General features: G+C 32.1%; 2 protein-coding genes across 2 annotated transcripts; one reads left to right on the forward strand and one right to left on the reverse strand.

Moving 5' to 3' along the window:
- Window positions 1-3,721: 3,721 nt before the first annotated feature.
- Window positions 3,722-6,210, forward strand: LOC133822458 (uncharacterized). Its single transcript, XM_062254799.1, has 2 exons — window positions 3,722-4,547; window positions 5,398-6,210. The coding sequence occupies exons 1-2, from the start codon at window positions 4,169-4,171 to the stop codon at window positions 5,412-5,414; spliced, it is 396 nt and encodes a 131-aa protein (XP_062110783.1). The 5' UTR covers window positions 3,722-4,168; the 3' UTR covers window positions 5,415-6,210.
- Window positions 6,211-16,725: 10,515 nt separating this feature from the next.
- Window positions 16,726-17,256, reverse strand: LOC133822460 (uncharacterized). Its single transcript, XM_062254801.1, has one exon. It carries the CDS (start codon window positions 17,025-17,027, stop codon window positions 16,818-16,820), a length of 210 nt encoding a protein of 69 aa, XP_062110785.1. The 5' UTR covers window positions 17,028-17,256; the 3' UTR covers window positions 16,726-16,817.
- Window positions 17,257-17,801: the final 545 nt, after the last annotated feature.

Below are 17,801 nucleotides of genomic sequence, written 5' to 3' on the forward strand. Positions count from 1 at the left end.
TTCAAATATTATAAAATATCATTATTATAATAATATTTATAGTTTCTACCTTTTTGGACCATGTGTTTTGACAAATTATTTTTTGGACCATATGTTTTGTAAAATAGTTAAAATAGAACCCTAAACTCAATTTTGATAAAGAAAAAATTGAATATAACAACATAGTTTTTAAGTAGAATGATTTTATTTTTGTTCTGAATTGTTAGTTTGGTAAATTATTTGTGAGTTTAGTTGATAAAACATTGACCAAAATCGGGTTTAGGATTCTATTTTAACCATTTTACAAAACATAGGGTCCAAAAAGTAATTTGTCAAAACACAGGTTCCAAACAAGTAATGAGACAAAACACGGGTCCAAAAAGGTATAAACTCTAATATTTAATACATATTCTTAATTTTTATTATTTATTTTATAAAAAAAACATATTTTTTTATTAATTAATGTAACTTAACTAAATATATATTCATATTAAATAACAACATTATAAATACATTATATATAGGTATCGTGTGTGTACAAATAGTATGACTATGTAACTACATAAGAAATTAAAATAACATTTATCTTCTATCAATAATAAATAAGTTTTTTCTCCAATTATAAATATGTGATTTGAATAATATCATAAATGTTTAGTGTAATTTATGATCTAAAATGTTATCATATATTATTTTATTTTTGAAAAAAACTATAAACAATGTTTAGATTTAATTTTTCTTTTAATATGTTTATCTCATTCTTTTATATATATATATATATATAATCTTGTTATTTATTTAAAATTTATATGACAATCATAAAAAATTAATAATTTTTTAAAATAAAACTAAACAAATATGCATTGTGCTTAGTATATTAAAAAAAACCTTACAAATCATGTACTTTAGCAGCTTGCCTCACCAACTCCTCGTTTCCCTGTGTAGCCTCGGCCAGCTGCTCACGCAATCTGCGATTTTCTAATTCCATGATCGGTATGTATCTTTCATAATTATAAAGAATTATAATATAAGTCTGCATCAGGCCTGGGGGTCTGAGCAGGTCGTCCCCTAGAGGCCGATGATGCACTCTTCTCATCAGGGCTCTGATCCACCACGGGTTGCTTTCCAGGGCTCCGAGGGTGGTTCTTAGCCTGAGGAGTATGCTCCTCGAGGATTTGAGGTAATGGTCGCCCACTAGTTTCGGGGATTTTCAAGGCGGCCATTGTTATTATGCAGAAGATTTTTACTAAATAATATAATTAATTGTTTAATGATCTCAACGAAAGTACCAAACTGTTGACACCGTTTTTCGTCAACTTAATTATTTAGAGCACTAAACAATGATTTAGAGAAAATAGAAGAAGTCGGGGAATTTTAACGTGATTCAGTAGTTAAAATCTATCTACGTCTATGCGTCACTATTATTAAGAACACTCTCTCAAAGCTTCGGCTGAAAATAATTTGGAAGAGTCCCTTCTCAGTACAAATTTGTGTCTCCTTACAAATGACCTAGTCCATACTATTTATAGAGCTGATTGTAGGAATATCTTCCCCCCAATTCAGGGAAGTTAGAATCAAATGTTTAAATTCAAAATAAATATCCCAATTAACAATACAAATCAAATGCATTAATTAAGTGACAATCCCATAAAAGTAGGGTGTCGTTACACGGTGTTGACCAATCCCAAAGAAATAGGGATTTTCCAACAATTCTCCCGTGTGATAAACATGCCATTGAGCTCGATCGTCGCCTTAACGTGCTTTCGAGACCAACCAAACTTCGAACGGATCATTCCAACTGTTGCCTCCTCCTCTTTCGCCGAGTCGGCTGAACTCACTCCTCGAAGAAGGTAAGAATGTTCGAGCCTGTAGTCCATGCTCGAACGTTGATAACAAATCTGGAACTATTTGTCAATTTACACGAGTGTACTGCTAACACCTATTATTTACGAGCTTGCTCTTTTCGAGCCTACATTTCGAGACTATTTATTTAATCTCGAAATTTGAGTGTAACGATAAATGTGTGATTTAAATAATATCATAAATGTTTAGTGTAATTTATTATCTAAATTATATCATATAATTTTTTATTTTTGAAAAAACTATAAACAATATTTATGTTTAATTTTTCTTTTAATGTGTTTATATTATTCTTTTATATATATAATATTATTTATTTATTTAAAATTTATATAAAAATCATAAAAATTTAATGAATATATTTAATAATTTTTTTTAAATAAAACTAAACAAATTAACATTGCACTTAATATATTAAAAAAACCTTAAAAAATCGTGTAAAAATATCCCCATTTATATTCTCATCAACATGTTGAGTTATTTGCAATGAAATTGACAATTGTGGTCATAAATCGCGTGGTGTGTCCACCACTTGTTCATTAAATGTGATTTGTAGACTTTGAATATAATTTGATGATATTATTTTAACGATTTAACGGAAAAAAAAAACCTATATCAAATGAGACCGTCCGTAGTCTACTATAAGCTAATCAAACTAAATTATAAGAGCAACTCTTGCGGAATGCCAAATTGTGATATAATATTAAAATATAACTCATTTTAAAAAAAAAAAATTGTTTTATTGGTATGTTAAAAGTTGTGCAAAATTTGATATAGGTTAAAAATTAGGCCAAATTTGATACATAATATAGCATGGTGTATATTTTGCATCACCATAAATGTTATACTTTTTTATTTACTTTTATGACATTTTTATTATTTTAGTATTATTTTTATCTATTTGCATTAAATGCTATAATTTCTACTTTATTTTTTTATTATTATCGTATACTTTCAATAATAAAATATAAAGAAAATTATTACTTTTTGTATATTTTCAATAAATATCAAATTAAGATTAATAAAATATTAAATTTTATAACAGTTTTTACAATTGTTTATTGAAACTTAATGCTAAAAATTGTGTTAAATATATAATATATTTACTTTTTGAATATAGCACAATATGTGCATCTTCCATTAGAGATGGGCTAAGGAATTAAATCCAACTTTAGAAATTTTGTTAAAAAAAATCCTACGTTAGAAATAACTTTTTTAAGTAAATACTCATTTGATATGTCGTGTTTTATTAAAATACATACTTGATATCCTATCTTTTAAAAAAGAATAATAATTTGGTAGCCTGTAATTTAAAATTGTACAATGTTAATTTCCTGAACTCAAATTTTATTAATAAAATTTTATCAGTACGACTAACTATTATGAAATTATATGAGTTTTAAATTCAAATTTAATTATTTAATTATATAATTAAGAGTAATTTGGTCATCATTATAAAATTTTATTGTTTAAATTTTAGTCTAATATAAAATATATATAATTTTAAATGACAAGTAGCTCACAAACATTATTCAAAATATAAAATAACAAATCTTTATTTCGAGAGTAACAAAGTTTATAATTTAAAAAAAAAGTTATCTATTTATTGAATGGATTCACCAACTATAATTGGTTATCCAGCAGTCATACCAAGACTATCCTAAATAGATTTTTTGTTTAAATACGCAGTCACACGCTCGTATTCTCTTTTTTTTTTTAATTTGACGCGCCTAGCGATGGTTAAGTGTAGAAGATAAGGTAAACACGTCACGCATGGGCCCACGTTATCACCACCCATTTTACAATCCACCTCAAGTCTCCATCGCGTGTACTTCAACGCGCACCTTTTCTTATTCGTGGGGTCCCACTTTTCAATCATAGAAACGCAACTCCAAGCTCCCAATCTCCCCCAAACGCTTTTTTATCCATTTTTCCTAATCCTTAGTCTGCTTTTTCTCTTAATCCAAACACTCAAACAGAAAAGAAAAGAAAATAAAGGAAAATTACGTGTGGTGCTTTTTTCGAATTCCACCGCCGCGTCCTATTTCTCTATCCATAGTCTGGACAAGAATTTTTCCCGAGAAACAAACAAAACTGCCCTATTGGAAGTCTCCACTTGTGTTCTGCGAAAAATAGATGTTCAGAAAAAATTCTCTCCAATCGACCTATAACGCAGTTGGATAGAGTTTCCCAGTTTTATCCATTTGCCTCGGTTACAACAAAACATTTAATTTATTTTATTTTATTTGTATCTAGAAATAATTTCCTGATTAGGAGAAAGGTTTTCCTCCTGATATTCAATATTCTTGGTGAAAAGGAACCAAACAAAATGATGAGAAGGCAACAAGATCAGCAGTCGAGGGTTTTGTATGAGCTTTCAACCTTAGTTCTCAACATCCTTCGATCTCCTCCATCGCCGATTCCGTTTCCCGATCAGTCACCGGAGATGCCTTCGGCACGGAGGTCGTCGTCGTCCGCGGCGTCGCAGATCACGCCGGCGGGATTCGCTTCGCTACTATTGGGGATTTCTCTGGCTCTGATGCTTTGTGGATCGGTAACTTTCTTTATCGGATTCATATTGATGCCTTGGGTTCTTGGATTGGTGATGGTGTTCTACGTGGCTGGGATTGTTTCGACCCTCTCCATGTTGGGTCGCTCCATTTTTTGTTACGCCACGGGACCTCCTCAGCCCCGGAAGGACATTCCTGGTTAGTTCATATCTCCTTTGACTTTAATCAAAACCTCACGTTTTGATCGCAACGTTCTCGCCTGGAATTTATGTTTAATTTCTTTTGAGAATTGATAATTATTGCTATAAAGTGATTGTTGTTGCTATTATTATTATTATTTTGTTTGATTCCTTTATATTCTTAATTGACCAAATGAATATGATTTTGTTGATTCATCTAAAGGGCTTTGGAATAGAAGAAAATCCTCTGATTATGAACTGAGTTGCCCTTGTATTGTATAATAACTCTGTTCTGTCATTTGTCTTTATCTGGGCATGTTTAAGAATTACAGCGGAACTTAAATATCTTAGAATTTATGTGCATGATCCGTTGTTGAATAAAATTAAATATCCTTACTTTCCATGAAAAAACAGAAAACAGGGATTGTAATTTTAAGGCATGGCTATTGGTCGGGTTGGGTTTTGGTCATGATGGTTTCTATAACTGGTCTGATTGGTCAAAGGCCTAATCAAGATTGAGTTGCCCGAGTTGCTCTGGGAACTGGAAAAGCTCATTTAAGAGCAGCTAATCAAATAAATTTATCATCAATAGCTCGAATGATTTAATCCAGAAACACATTTATCCATGCTCTTCAGTTGTTATCTCTGTTTTGCTTCCGGTTTTGATCATTTGTAACCTAAGAAAATGAACTTAGAAATCTGTTTTGGGCTGTCCATTGGTTTTACTTTAGCTAATACTACTTACTGACAAGCTTTCATTATTTTTTTAATAATTGCTCAATGCCAACCACTTTAAGCTATCTGTAACTGCAATTCATTGTCTCTTCTTACAATTTTTCTTATTGTTTATTTATTTATCATCAATGCAGCATGGAAAGTATTGTGAAGAGGATGAGGCGAGTCAGAGGGGGAGTTAAATGCTTCGTTAAAGACAGAGCAGCACACAATGTTGTTGTCATTGATTGATTGGCTGTTGCTGCATCTAGATTCTGATGCGAAGTGAAGTTTATAGAATCTTCTTTAAGAACTGTGGATAACCAGTCTTCAAATCAAATTTTACTGAACTATGTGGATACGGCTTCTTTTGTCAAGTTCAAATAGCAAATCAATGGAAGTTTTTTATTTACTACCACTGCCCAATATGAGAAGATGGGATATGGTCTTTTTCTTCTCATACTTACTAATTATCTCTCAAGTTTTTTTATATTATTATTATTACTGTACTTTGAATCTGTAAATTTACATTATTATAGGCACTATTGTTTCTGAATGAGGTCAAAAAGTGGAATCATCTGCATCTCGAAATAGTAACCCTTAAAATGTTATATTAGTCATGTTACCTTGTTCTGTTCTGAATATTTATGTGTCTGTGTGTGTATGTGGGGCGTGAGATGGGAGTGGCAGACAAAGCTCCTTCAACCTGGTCTGCAGTTCCAATCAATGTCAACTGGGTCAGATTTAGATTGAGATAAAGATGAAGGAAAAAGCAATTGCTACTATGTAGTCACTTCCTGTATTTCAACTGTTATTGCTTTAACTTGTTGCATAGCTCGATGAGATGGACATGGCTTGATGCATAGTTGAAAGGTCAACTTACTTATTAAACCACATCAACTTCTTGTTTTTCATGACACAATTTTCACGCGCGAATCCTTATAAACTTCTTCCTTATCATTTAGTTATTCATTTTTGTCGCCTTTCCCTAGTTTCTTTTGGTCCACCTCAGCCCTATTTGTTAGCATGGTTTCGAGATATTTGAGTCTTTTGACCAAAGTTATCCGAATCTTGGGGGAAACACAAAGAGAAAGACAAGTTATTAAAGTTATTTGAGCCTTGGGGGCAACGCAATTAAAATTAATTCAAGCATGGACGTATATGATAAATTAACAATGAAACTCATTTATGTTATTGCGTGACCTTTAATAGTTTTCAAGTTATATATTTATATCATATACATGGACTTTCCCTATTCTTTATTTGTTTCACAAATCAAAATGTGCTAATTAATTTAAAATGTGAGTTCGTATTTAGCACAAGCAATTTTTGAAAAATAAATGGCTTAATATATTACTTTTATTACTATTATATAAAAACTTAAAAGAAATCAAACATAATTGAAATTAAATAACTTTATTAAGTTTGTACTAGATATGAGCGACATTTTAAGTTAGTTATGCACGCATTTTGATTTGCGAGATGGACAAATGGTTTAAGAGCATCTCCAACCTTGACACTTTATTTGGTGTCACACCAACATCAAATTTGGTGTCAAAAACTATTTTCACTCCAATCACAACACTAAAAACTACACACAAAAAAATATTCTTTATTATTATATTATTTTTTTAAATAAATTGAATATTATTTTTATTATTATATTAATTTATCAAAATCATCACAATTATTATATCTAATTAATATTTTAAATAAAACTACTCATTAATTACATGACAATAATACTATTTAAATTATAATTAAAAAAAATAATTTGTGGTATATACAATTTAATTTCTACCTAATAAACTAAATTCTAAATTATATATAATAATATAAATATATATATAAATAATAATATAAATATATATAATAATAATTAAATATAATAAAATAATGAAAGAAAAAAAAGAAAAAAAAAAAAGAAGTATGCCGTGTGCTACAGTACACGGCATATATGTTGTGTACTGTAGCCAAGACAACAAATTTGATATATCTATGCTGCTTCATTGGAGATCCTCCTACTGCATATATGCCATTTTAGTGACACATTGGAGAAGCCCTAAATCCCACTTATATCCCCAATTTTTGTGTGGATAGGAAAGTACAAAATTAAATGCAGGAAGAAAAGAATAAAATATAGGAGTTATAAGAAAGAATATAACTTTTTAATATTTGTGCAACTAAAACTCAGTTTTAGGTCACTTTTTCATTCATGGGTTAGTTTCTTTATGTTTGTTTATGGTATGTTGTGGATTCTATGTGCTTATCCCAAGTAAAAACAAAAAAAAAACAAAAAAAAATAAAGTATTAAATAAAGTATTCTATGCTAATGCTATGCCCACATATGGACACTACACGAGATAAAATGCACCTAAATATTACACATTGATGTATTGATGATTCTTTCAAGCCAACATTTGTCTTAACTAAAATTCATTGTTGTGAAAAGTGTTTTAATGTGTATAAATAATGAAATTTCATTTTTAGTAATTACCAAATTAATTAAGCCAAGTAAATTAATTAAAGTGCGGAATGGTAATTAACTGTTTACACAGATTACAATTCTGTCAGGACAGAAACCAAACTTGTCACGACAGAAACTGAACACAATAAAAAGACAGTGCAAAACAATAAAGAACACAGCGAATTTTTACAAGGTTCAGAAACTTTTTCGGATAACCTACTCCTTGGGGCCACGCCCAGAGAATAAAACCAATTAATAAAGAATCACAAGTACAAAAACATTGACTTAAACAAAACAAGACTCCCTCTTGAGATTTGCCGCAACTTGTTGTACTTCTCTTCACTAATCTGATCTTGATTGAAACGCTCAACCACTTGAACTCCCTTCAATAGTCAGCGAGTGCTTGCATCCTCCCGACGCAAGGCTTGTAAAAAATCTTCTCCCGAAGACTACAAATGATGTGTTCAAATTACAATGTGTATTCACTCATGAACATGGTATAAGCTCACCACTAAAATCTAGACACACATAATTCTACAAGATCACGTGAATACTTATGATCTTGAATACAAAGAGAAACTCTCACAAATATTACAATAAAGCTCACGAATAATGCACCAAAGAGTTCACTTTTCTCACTGCCTTTAGAGCCCTATTTATAGAGTCTTTTTCGTGCTCACAAAGGCAGAGAAAGAATTCTTCTAATAAAGGCAAGAATCACAGAAGATATTCTTGATTGTCAAAGAGTTGCCTTATTTAGAAGATGCTGATCCGACAGATGCGATATCGGTGGGGACAGCTCAGACCTGTGTCGGATCAAAACAAGCTCAAAAAGGAAACAATAATTAATGATATTAAGAACCAGTTTCCTGATTGTAATCCTTGAGCTGCACGAAAATACATCAGCAAATAATCCAAAAATAACTTTGGGTAAGTACAGAATATTTGCAATAAACTTTTGTTTCCTTTATAAAACAAAATGAGACAATATATGCTAAATAAGGAAGTATATTATTGACCAAAAAACACACAAAAGGAAAGAGGGTTTCCGAAAATTGAAATAAAGGAAATCAAATATTTCCAAACAAATCCGAACAATATAATAAAGGAAAAACATCTATTTTTCGAAAAGTATAATAAAAAGAAAAAAAATATTTCCGAAAATTATAATAAATGGAAAACAAATATTTCCGAAAATTATAATAAAAGGAAACAATTAAATCAACCAATTTCTCTTTTAAGAAAAAAAGATATTTCTATAAAAATGCCAATTATAGGATTTACAATCTCCCCCTTTGGCAATTTTATAGACAAGGAATATCTATTTTTAAAAGATCCCTGTAAAACACAAGTAAGTGCTTCAAATCATAAGAGTCACAAAATAATCAAGAAATAATCAAAAAATGACTCCCCCTGCGAAAGATAACCAAAGCACAGTTAACAAAGGAAACCAAAAATAACCAGCAGGTTAACATAATCAAAGTACGAAAAATAGAGTCACTCTCTCCCCCTCATTGTCTGAAAAAATGCCAAAGAACAAGTAAATGAAACCAAAAGAAAGACACATGAAGTGTTCTTTTACAAGTAACAAAAGAAAAAAATAGATCAAAGGTACTGAGAACATCATGGGGCAGGAGAGCTGGATGCATTAAGAGAGGCCAATGAAGCAAGAATTTGGCGCTGAGTTGCCTCCATGAGAGTGAACCGGACAGAAAGACTGGTAATTCCTGTCTGGACAGCACCAAGATCAGTCGGGACAGCAGGAGGGTCAGTCACAACATTGCCAGAAGCAGGACTAGCCAGATTAATTCCTTTGACTTTTCGAGCGGTGGACGGAGCATGATCATCTTTGACAGTATAGGTGGGACCAACCAAAGGAGAAGTCAAGGTCTCATGAGACTTCTTCAAGGGACGTTGAGAGTCCAAAAGCTTGTAAATGACCTGAGGAAACATCAAGTGTTGCCCCTTACGTTTGGCACCACTTAGAGACATGATTTGGTAAAAAATAATAGCTCCAAGATCTATGGCGACTCCAGTCCCAATTTTGAACAACAGGAAGGCCATATCTTGAGTGATGGTGGAGGAATGTGTGGTAGGCATCCAATTAAACATAGCAAATTTGAAAAGAGCACCATAGAAATGAGTGAGATCGGTGACTCGAAGAGAGGTGCTTGGTTCCCACACCATAGCCTGACCAACCAGTTCAGACAAAACTTGATCCTTTGCAAATTCAATAGAATCATCAATCTCCACAGGGACGAGATTGAGAGCCTTAGCAATTTCGGACGGGCTAAAATTATACCAATGACCCCTAACATAAACTTTATGGAACATGAAAGAAGATTGGTCTAATAACTCATCATTCAAATTTGCATAAAATTCTTTAACAACCCGAGGCACAAACCCATCAAACCCAGACAAGGATCGCAACCACCCTTTTTCCTCTAAAGTAAGGAATACCCCAAAAACATGATGAGGAGCAAAAAGAAAATTTCGCTCACTAATAAAATGGCGATGGTCATAGAATTGCATGTTCTTCTCATTATCATTAAAACAGAATGTAAGAGAGTGGGCTTTGAAAGAACCTGAGTTACGGGCAGGAGCACCTTTTTGCTGCGCAAGTTTGGATGACAATTCAAGAAATGCCAATGGAGTGGTGCCTTTTGGGTCCGATGCAACTGGAGAGACTTCAGATGGGTCTTCTTCAGAGTCAGTCTCCTCAGCCAAATCATCAAGTGGAACTTCAGGATTGGGCTCGGTCAAAGAAGGGTCCAACTCAGGCTGAGAGTCTTCCGTCTCGGGTGAGACATCCTCCGATGAGGTGCATGGGGGAGGATTGATTTTGGCCTTTAATTTAAAACGAGATAAAGGAGATGAATCAGAGATGGAGCTGGTACCTTTAGATTTAGCCACTTTGGCCTTTTTCCCTTTCTTTGACCCAACAGCTTTGGACTTACGTTTGCCCTTTGCCTTGGGTGTCAACACATCAGGTGATAGTGAGGATTCAGAGTCATGATCAGATGGAGCAGATACATCTTCAGTGGAAATTGATTTGGACTGACTAGTTCCCAAGGCCGGTTTGGCTTTTATTTGACCTTCGAGAGAGGCGAGTGAAACCGCCGAGGCAGGAATTTGCTCAGCATCCAAATTCGGGAACGTAACTCCTTTGCTAGAAGCACCAAGAACAGATGAACTGATAGGACCCGAAAGAGCAAGAACCTTCTTTCTTGCTGTGGTTTTAGAACGACGGCCTGGAGTAGGAGAGACAGCAGGAATTGATGCTGGGACCGAGGGAGTGGCAGTGGGAACAGATTCAGGAAGTGTCTCCTGCTGAGACTTCACGGACTTGGAAGAGGAACCACGGCCTCGAGTCTTCATGGCTGCTAAGAGAGAAACAAGTGAAACACACAAAGAAAGAAACCCTAAACACTTCGGTTATATGTGAGAGATTTAACAAGAAAACACTGATTATAAAACAACCAAAGGGACTCCGAATATATAAAGTATTTGGAACACAAATGAGGCAAGTTCAAGATTGGGTAACCAAAAATGGGTAACCGGATTTTTAGTGATAAATGCCAAAATATCTCCCTTTTTAAAACAAATTCTGTCACACCTCAAAATTGGAAACTTTTGAATATTTTTAGAATATATTGAGATAAAACAAATAAATTGCATAAATTAATTTTTCAAACCCCTTTTTTTTTTTAAGTACATGGTAGATAATAGATTTTATTTTTCAAAATTTTTATTATTTTTTAATACAAAATTGCCGAAAATAAAGTGTAAATTGCCATACCATATGTGTCCATGTAAATCCCAAGTCCTGTTCAGAAGAAACAAGATAACCATATTTTTCACAAATTAGAGAAATGAGTTATACTTCAAATACTAAGAGACCATAATTCGAAAAACATACCACACACAAAACATATTTGAGTCAATTCATTATATGTATGAGTCTTACAACCATCCTACACAGTCTAGAACAGGCATATGTGTGTGCAAGTGTAAGCAATTTGACGTTTCTTTTTGGCCTTTTAAAGCTAGGGTCAATGCCCATATTTGGCGATTTTTAGCCTTTTTCCAATTGTAACCATAATGGAGGCTATAACTCTTATATTGATGGTAGCCCTTTACGCTGGTAGAGTATCCTCCAATATAATTGCTAATTACCTGGTACCAACTTACTCAGTGTCGGCTTTCACACATCAGTATAGGTAGCTCTTTTCCAAAATGGAGCCTGAAAAAGAAACTGGATTAGGAATGCTCATACAAAGATAATGATTTGATCAAATATAAATTGGATGATCTATAATTTTTCAAATATGGTTTTGTATTCCAACAAAGTATATGACTTATAACGATCATTCTCTAAAATACAAAAAAAAAATATGCTCATCAAATTTCTTCCAATCAGGACAAGAGGTTTACAAAAACACATATGCAAGGCAAGATAATCAATTTATTGGCAATTTCAAATAAAACAAACCCCCAAGGACTTCCTGAGGGAATCAAATCTGACCGTGTCTAATGCTTTAGTAAAGATATCTGCAATTTGTTTGTTAGTCTCAACATATTCTAAAATCAATGTTTTGTTTTCAACAAGTTCCCTAATAAAATGATGACGAATGTCAATATGTTTGGTGCGAGAGTGCTGAACAGGATTTTTGGAGATATTAATAGCACTTGTATTATCACAAAAAATGGTTAAAGTTTTAACATCAAACCCATAGTCTGCCAACATTTGTTTCATCCACAAAAGTTGAGTACAACAGCTTCCAGCAGCAATGTACTCAGCTTCGGCTGTTGACAAGGAGATGGAGTTTTGTTTTTTACTATGCTAGGAGACCAAATTGTTTCCTAAGTAAAAACAACCACCACTTGTGCTTTTTCGATCATCAGTGTTTCCTGCCCAATCTGCATCACTATAACACACAAGGTTAGAATTTGTTTCTTTGGAGTACCAAATGCCTAAATCAAGAGTATTGTTGATGTAACGAATAATTCTTTTTACAGCAGTCACATGAGACTCCATGGGGTTCCCTTGGAAACGAGCACACACTCCAACACTGTAACTTATGTCAGGGCGACTTGCAGTTAAGTAAAGGAGACTCCCAATCATACTCCTGTAAAGAGTTGGATCAACTTTCTTCCCATTTTCATCTTTAGACAATTTGACCATGGTACCCATGGGAGTTTTAGCAGGTTTAGATGCATCGAGTCCAAATCTTTTCACAAGAATTCTTGCATACTTGCTTTGTGAAATGAAAATTCCTTCATCAGACTGCTTTACTTGAAGTCCTAGGAAGAAATTGAGTTCTCCTACCATGCTCATCTCAAACTCTTCCAACATTTGTTTCACAAATTCCTGCACTAGAGAATCATTAGTAGAACCGAACACTATATCATCAACATAGATTTGTGCTATCATAATATTTTCATCAACATTTTTTATAAACAGTGTTTTGTCTACTCCCCCCCTCTTGTATCCCTTTGAGACCAAAAATTGAGTTAGTCTCTCATACCAAGCCCGTGGGGCTTGTTTCATCCCATACAAAGCTTTTTTCAATTTAAAAACATGATTAGGATTGTAAGGATCCTCAAACCCTTTGGGCTGTTCCACATAAGCTTCCTCATTCAAAAGACCATTTAGAAATGCGGATTTTACATCCATTTGGAACAATTTAAAACCAAGAACACATGAAATAGCTAGTAATAATCTTATGGATTCAAGTCTTGCAACAGGGGCAAATGTCTCATCAAAATCAATTCCTTCAACTTGAGTGTACCCCTGTGCAACTAATCTAGCTTTATTTCTTATTATGGTCCCAAATTCATCAGTTTTGTTTTTAAATATCCACTTTGTACCTATAACATTGGTATGACTCGGTCTAGAGACAAGAATCCATACCTCATTCCTTGTGAATTGATCTAACTCTTCTTGCATAGCATTGATCCATGATTCATCATTTAAGGCCTCCTTCACCAACACCATTAAAAATGGCATGTAATGCTTTATTGTTGTAACTGGACAGTTTATCTTCAGCATCAGTCCATTCAAGTTCAGATTTTACCTTAGTTATATCATCGCTTTCTGCTGGAGGAGTCCAACCACTTAAAACAGCTCTCCAAGCCTTTTCATCTTGAGATTTGATAAAGGCTCTCATTCGAACTTTCCAATATGGATAGTTTGAATCGTTGAGTAAAGGGGGGCGAGTTATGGAACCTCCTTCTGTGAAAAAAGACATTGCAAGAACAAGAACAACAAACGGAATAAACCAAGATCACACTCAGAAATGAGTGACCCTCTCTGATACCAATTGAAATTCCGTTTTTAGTAATTACCAAATTAATTAAGCCAAGTAAATTAATTAAAGTGCGGAATGGTAATTAACTGTTTACACAGATTACAGTTCTGTCGGGACAGAAACCAAACTTGTCAGGACAGAAACTGAACACAATAAAAAGACAGTGCAAAACAATAAAGAACACAGCGAATTTTTACAAGGTTCATAAACCCTTTCGGATAACCTACTCCTTGGGGCCACGCCCAGAGAATAAAACCAATTAATAAAGAATCACAAGTACAAAAACATTGACTTAAACAAAACAAGACTCCCTCTTGAGATTTGCCGCAACTTGTTGTACTTCTCTTCACTAATCTGATCTTGATTGAAACGCTCAACCACTTGAACTCCCTTCAATGGTCAGCGAGTGCTTGCATCCTCCCGACGCAAGGCTTGTAAAAAATCTTCTCCCGAAGACTACAAATGCTGTGTTCAAATTACAATGTGTATTCACTCATGAACATGGTATAAGCTCACCACTAAAATCTAGACACACATAATTCTACAAGATCACGTGAATACTTATGATCTTGAATACAAAGAGAAACTCTCACACATATTACAATAAAGCTCACGAATAATGCACCAAAGAGTTCACTTTTCTCACTGCCTTTAGAGCCCTATTTATAGAGTCTTTTTCGTGCTCACAAAGGCAGAGAAAGAATTCTTCTAATAAAGGCAAGAATCACAGAAGATATTCTTGATTGTCAAAGAGTTGCCTTATTTAGAAGATGCTGATCCGACAGATGCGATATCGGTGGGGACAGCTCAGACCTGTGTCGGATCAAAACAAGCTCAAAAAGGAAACAATAATTAATGATATTAAGAACCAGTTTCCTGATTGTAATCCTTGAGCTGCACGAAAATACATCAGTAAATAATCCAAAAATAACTTTGGGTAAGTACAGAATATTTGCAATAAACTTTTGTTTCCTTTATAAAACAAAATGAGACAATATATGCTAAATAAGGAAGCATATTATTAACCAAAAAACACACAAAAGGAAAGAGGGTTTCCGAAAATTGAAATAAAGGAAACCAAATATTTCCAAACAAATCTGAACAATATAATAAAGGAAAAACATCTATTTTTTGAAAAGTATAATAAAAAGAAAACAAATATTTCTGAAAATTATAATAAATGGAAAACAAATATTTCCAAAAATTATAATAAAAAGAAACAATTAAATCAACCAATTTATCTTTTAAGAAAAAAAAGATATTTCTATAAAAATGTCAAGTATTTACAAATAATATTTAAAAAGTAGTGTCACAATATTTAAGACCATGTATAGTATTTAAAGCTATGTAATAATATTTAGGTGCTTTGGGTGCATATCATTATTTATTACTCGTACTTGTAATTTCAAAAAGGCACATGTAGTGTGTTCTTTTGTTGATATTAATTTACGAGATTTCACTTTCATCGGCATTTAATCCCACTCAAAAAGCTCATTTGGCTTGACACTCAACATTGTGGAAGAAAACAGCTCAACTCAGCTCCATAGATATCAGTGTCTGATAGTGCCTCCCTCACAGGCTATAATTAAATATAAGAATATAATAATGTGATTACAACTTGTAAAAAAAATTCAAACTAAAATTGATTGGGCTCACTTCTCTTCCTTTGACAAAAATATTAAAATGGGCCCAAATAATTTGTCTTTACTTTCTCAAATTTACACAACAAATAGCACCACTACTGATTATTACTACTACACAACAAACCCATACATGTTAACAAGAAACAAATATAGTTTCCAAAAAAAAAGTAAATAGACATTGTTCTTCCAAAGAATTTTTTTTAGAGTAAATAACATTTGGATCCCAAGTTTTACCACTTATATTACTTAAGTCCCAAATCTTTATTTTGTAGCAATTAGATCATCAACATTTACTTTTTAACTCATAAATCCCCAATATTATATTTTATTAAATAAATTATAATTTATAAAGGTAAAATAGAATTTTAACAACAAAAAAAACACAACAGCCATTTTTTTCTTTAAACCTTTTCTTTAATTATTACTAAATATATTATTTTGGTAATTGACCTAAATATTCTTTTGAAATATTAAGAAATAATAATTTTTTTTATATATTTTAAATTTTAAAATAATGAAATTTATTAAAGTTGTTTCTATCTATAATATCATTTTTTTTAATATATGTAGAAATAATTTTTAATAATTTATGATGTATTTAATAGATATATGTGTAGTGATAAAAATGATGTTATGGAACACCTATAATAAATTTAATGTTTTAATATAAATTTTTTTATTGAAAATAATAAAATAATTAATATATAAATGATATTAAATATTTTAGAAGTATAATAAAAAATAAATTTTTAATAGTTGTTAAGAATATTTAAGTCAATTTACTAAAATAATATATTTGGTATTAATTAATTTAGTTAAATAGAAAAGACAAAAAAAGATGCTATATTTCTTTTTATTACCCTTATAATTTTATAAGGTTTTATTTAATAAAGTATAACATTAGGGGACATATGTAAGTCAAAATATAAAAACTAACATCTAATTATTAAAAAAAAATTGGAGACTTAAGCAATACAAGTGGTAAAGTTTAGGACCCAAGTAGTAAAACTTAAGGACCCAACTAATATTTACCAAAAAAATATAAATTATCAACAACAGTAATAATAACAAAAGCAAACTCAACCCTTTATTAAAAACACATAACAAGTGTAAAAACAGTATTATTTTCTTAAGAGTAGAAGTAGATTTTATGATTATCCAGTGTTGATATGAACACCAATAGCGATGAGGCAAATGGTGATGAGACCAAAGAAGAGAACAGTATGAACTAGAATGGAAAGCCCACTTGTCTGCATGTTCCCAAACTCCACCACTCTATTTCTCCCTGGTAGCTGGAACAATAGCCCTGGGCTTAACAGCACAAACAACACCACTGCTATCACAACAGGTCCCCAATCAGCCATTTTCACTTAATTTTTCTCACTCTCTATATATATGTATGATATGATTTTGTGTTTATAATCAAAGGACTGTAACTCTCATATATATATATATATATATATGGTTTGAAGATGAAGCTTTAGTACTACTTATAAAAGAATTGTAGGTAAGTGAAGGAAGAAAGGAATAATATTAGAGAGAGTATCAAGTGAATGAGAAGAAAACTTAGTTGTAGTATAGCATATTATCAGTTTTGGTCTAAAAAGTAAATGTTAAAAATAAAATGAAATGTGTCAAAGTCGGTGAGATGTGCCTTCTGGAGAGATACCAAAGACTTGGAGATGGCAACGTGTCATCATCACAAGATAAGCTCTTCCAGCAAGCCATCGTTTCTTTTATGAAAAATGGTATTTTATTCTAAATACATCACTGTCTTCTTTTTTGGGCAGTGTTTGTTTGTGCCTAGTTTCTTCCCCAGGGCAAGGCTTTGTGTCAAAGTTGTATTCACTGATTAGATTAGTTTGCCAAATAAATAATATATTTGCTATAATTTTCCTACGCAGAGATAAATAATAAAATGAAATTAAAAAGAAAAGAAAGGAGTAGCACCACTTTTCAAAAAAAAAAAAAAAAACAGTAGCACCACGTACGTGGTTTATATAGCATCATATGTTCTTAGATAAAAAATAAAAAAAATAATAGTTCTTACATTTAATCATGATAAAGTTTATAATTAAAATTGAAATTTTTGGGATATTTTTTTAAAAAAATATCTAACTATTATAAAAATATCTGAC

Source organism: Humulus lupulus, chromosome 3, assembly GCF_963169125.1.
Source record: "Humulus lupulus chromosome 3, drHumLupu1.1, whole genome shotgun sequence".
Taxonomy (NCBI): domain Eukaryota; kingdom Viridiplantae; phylum Streptophyta; class Magnoliopsida; order Rosales; family Cannabaceae; genus Humulus; species Humulus lupulus.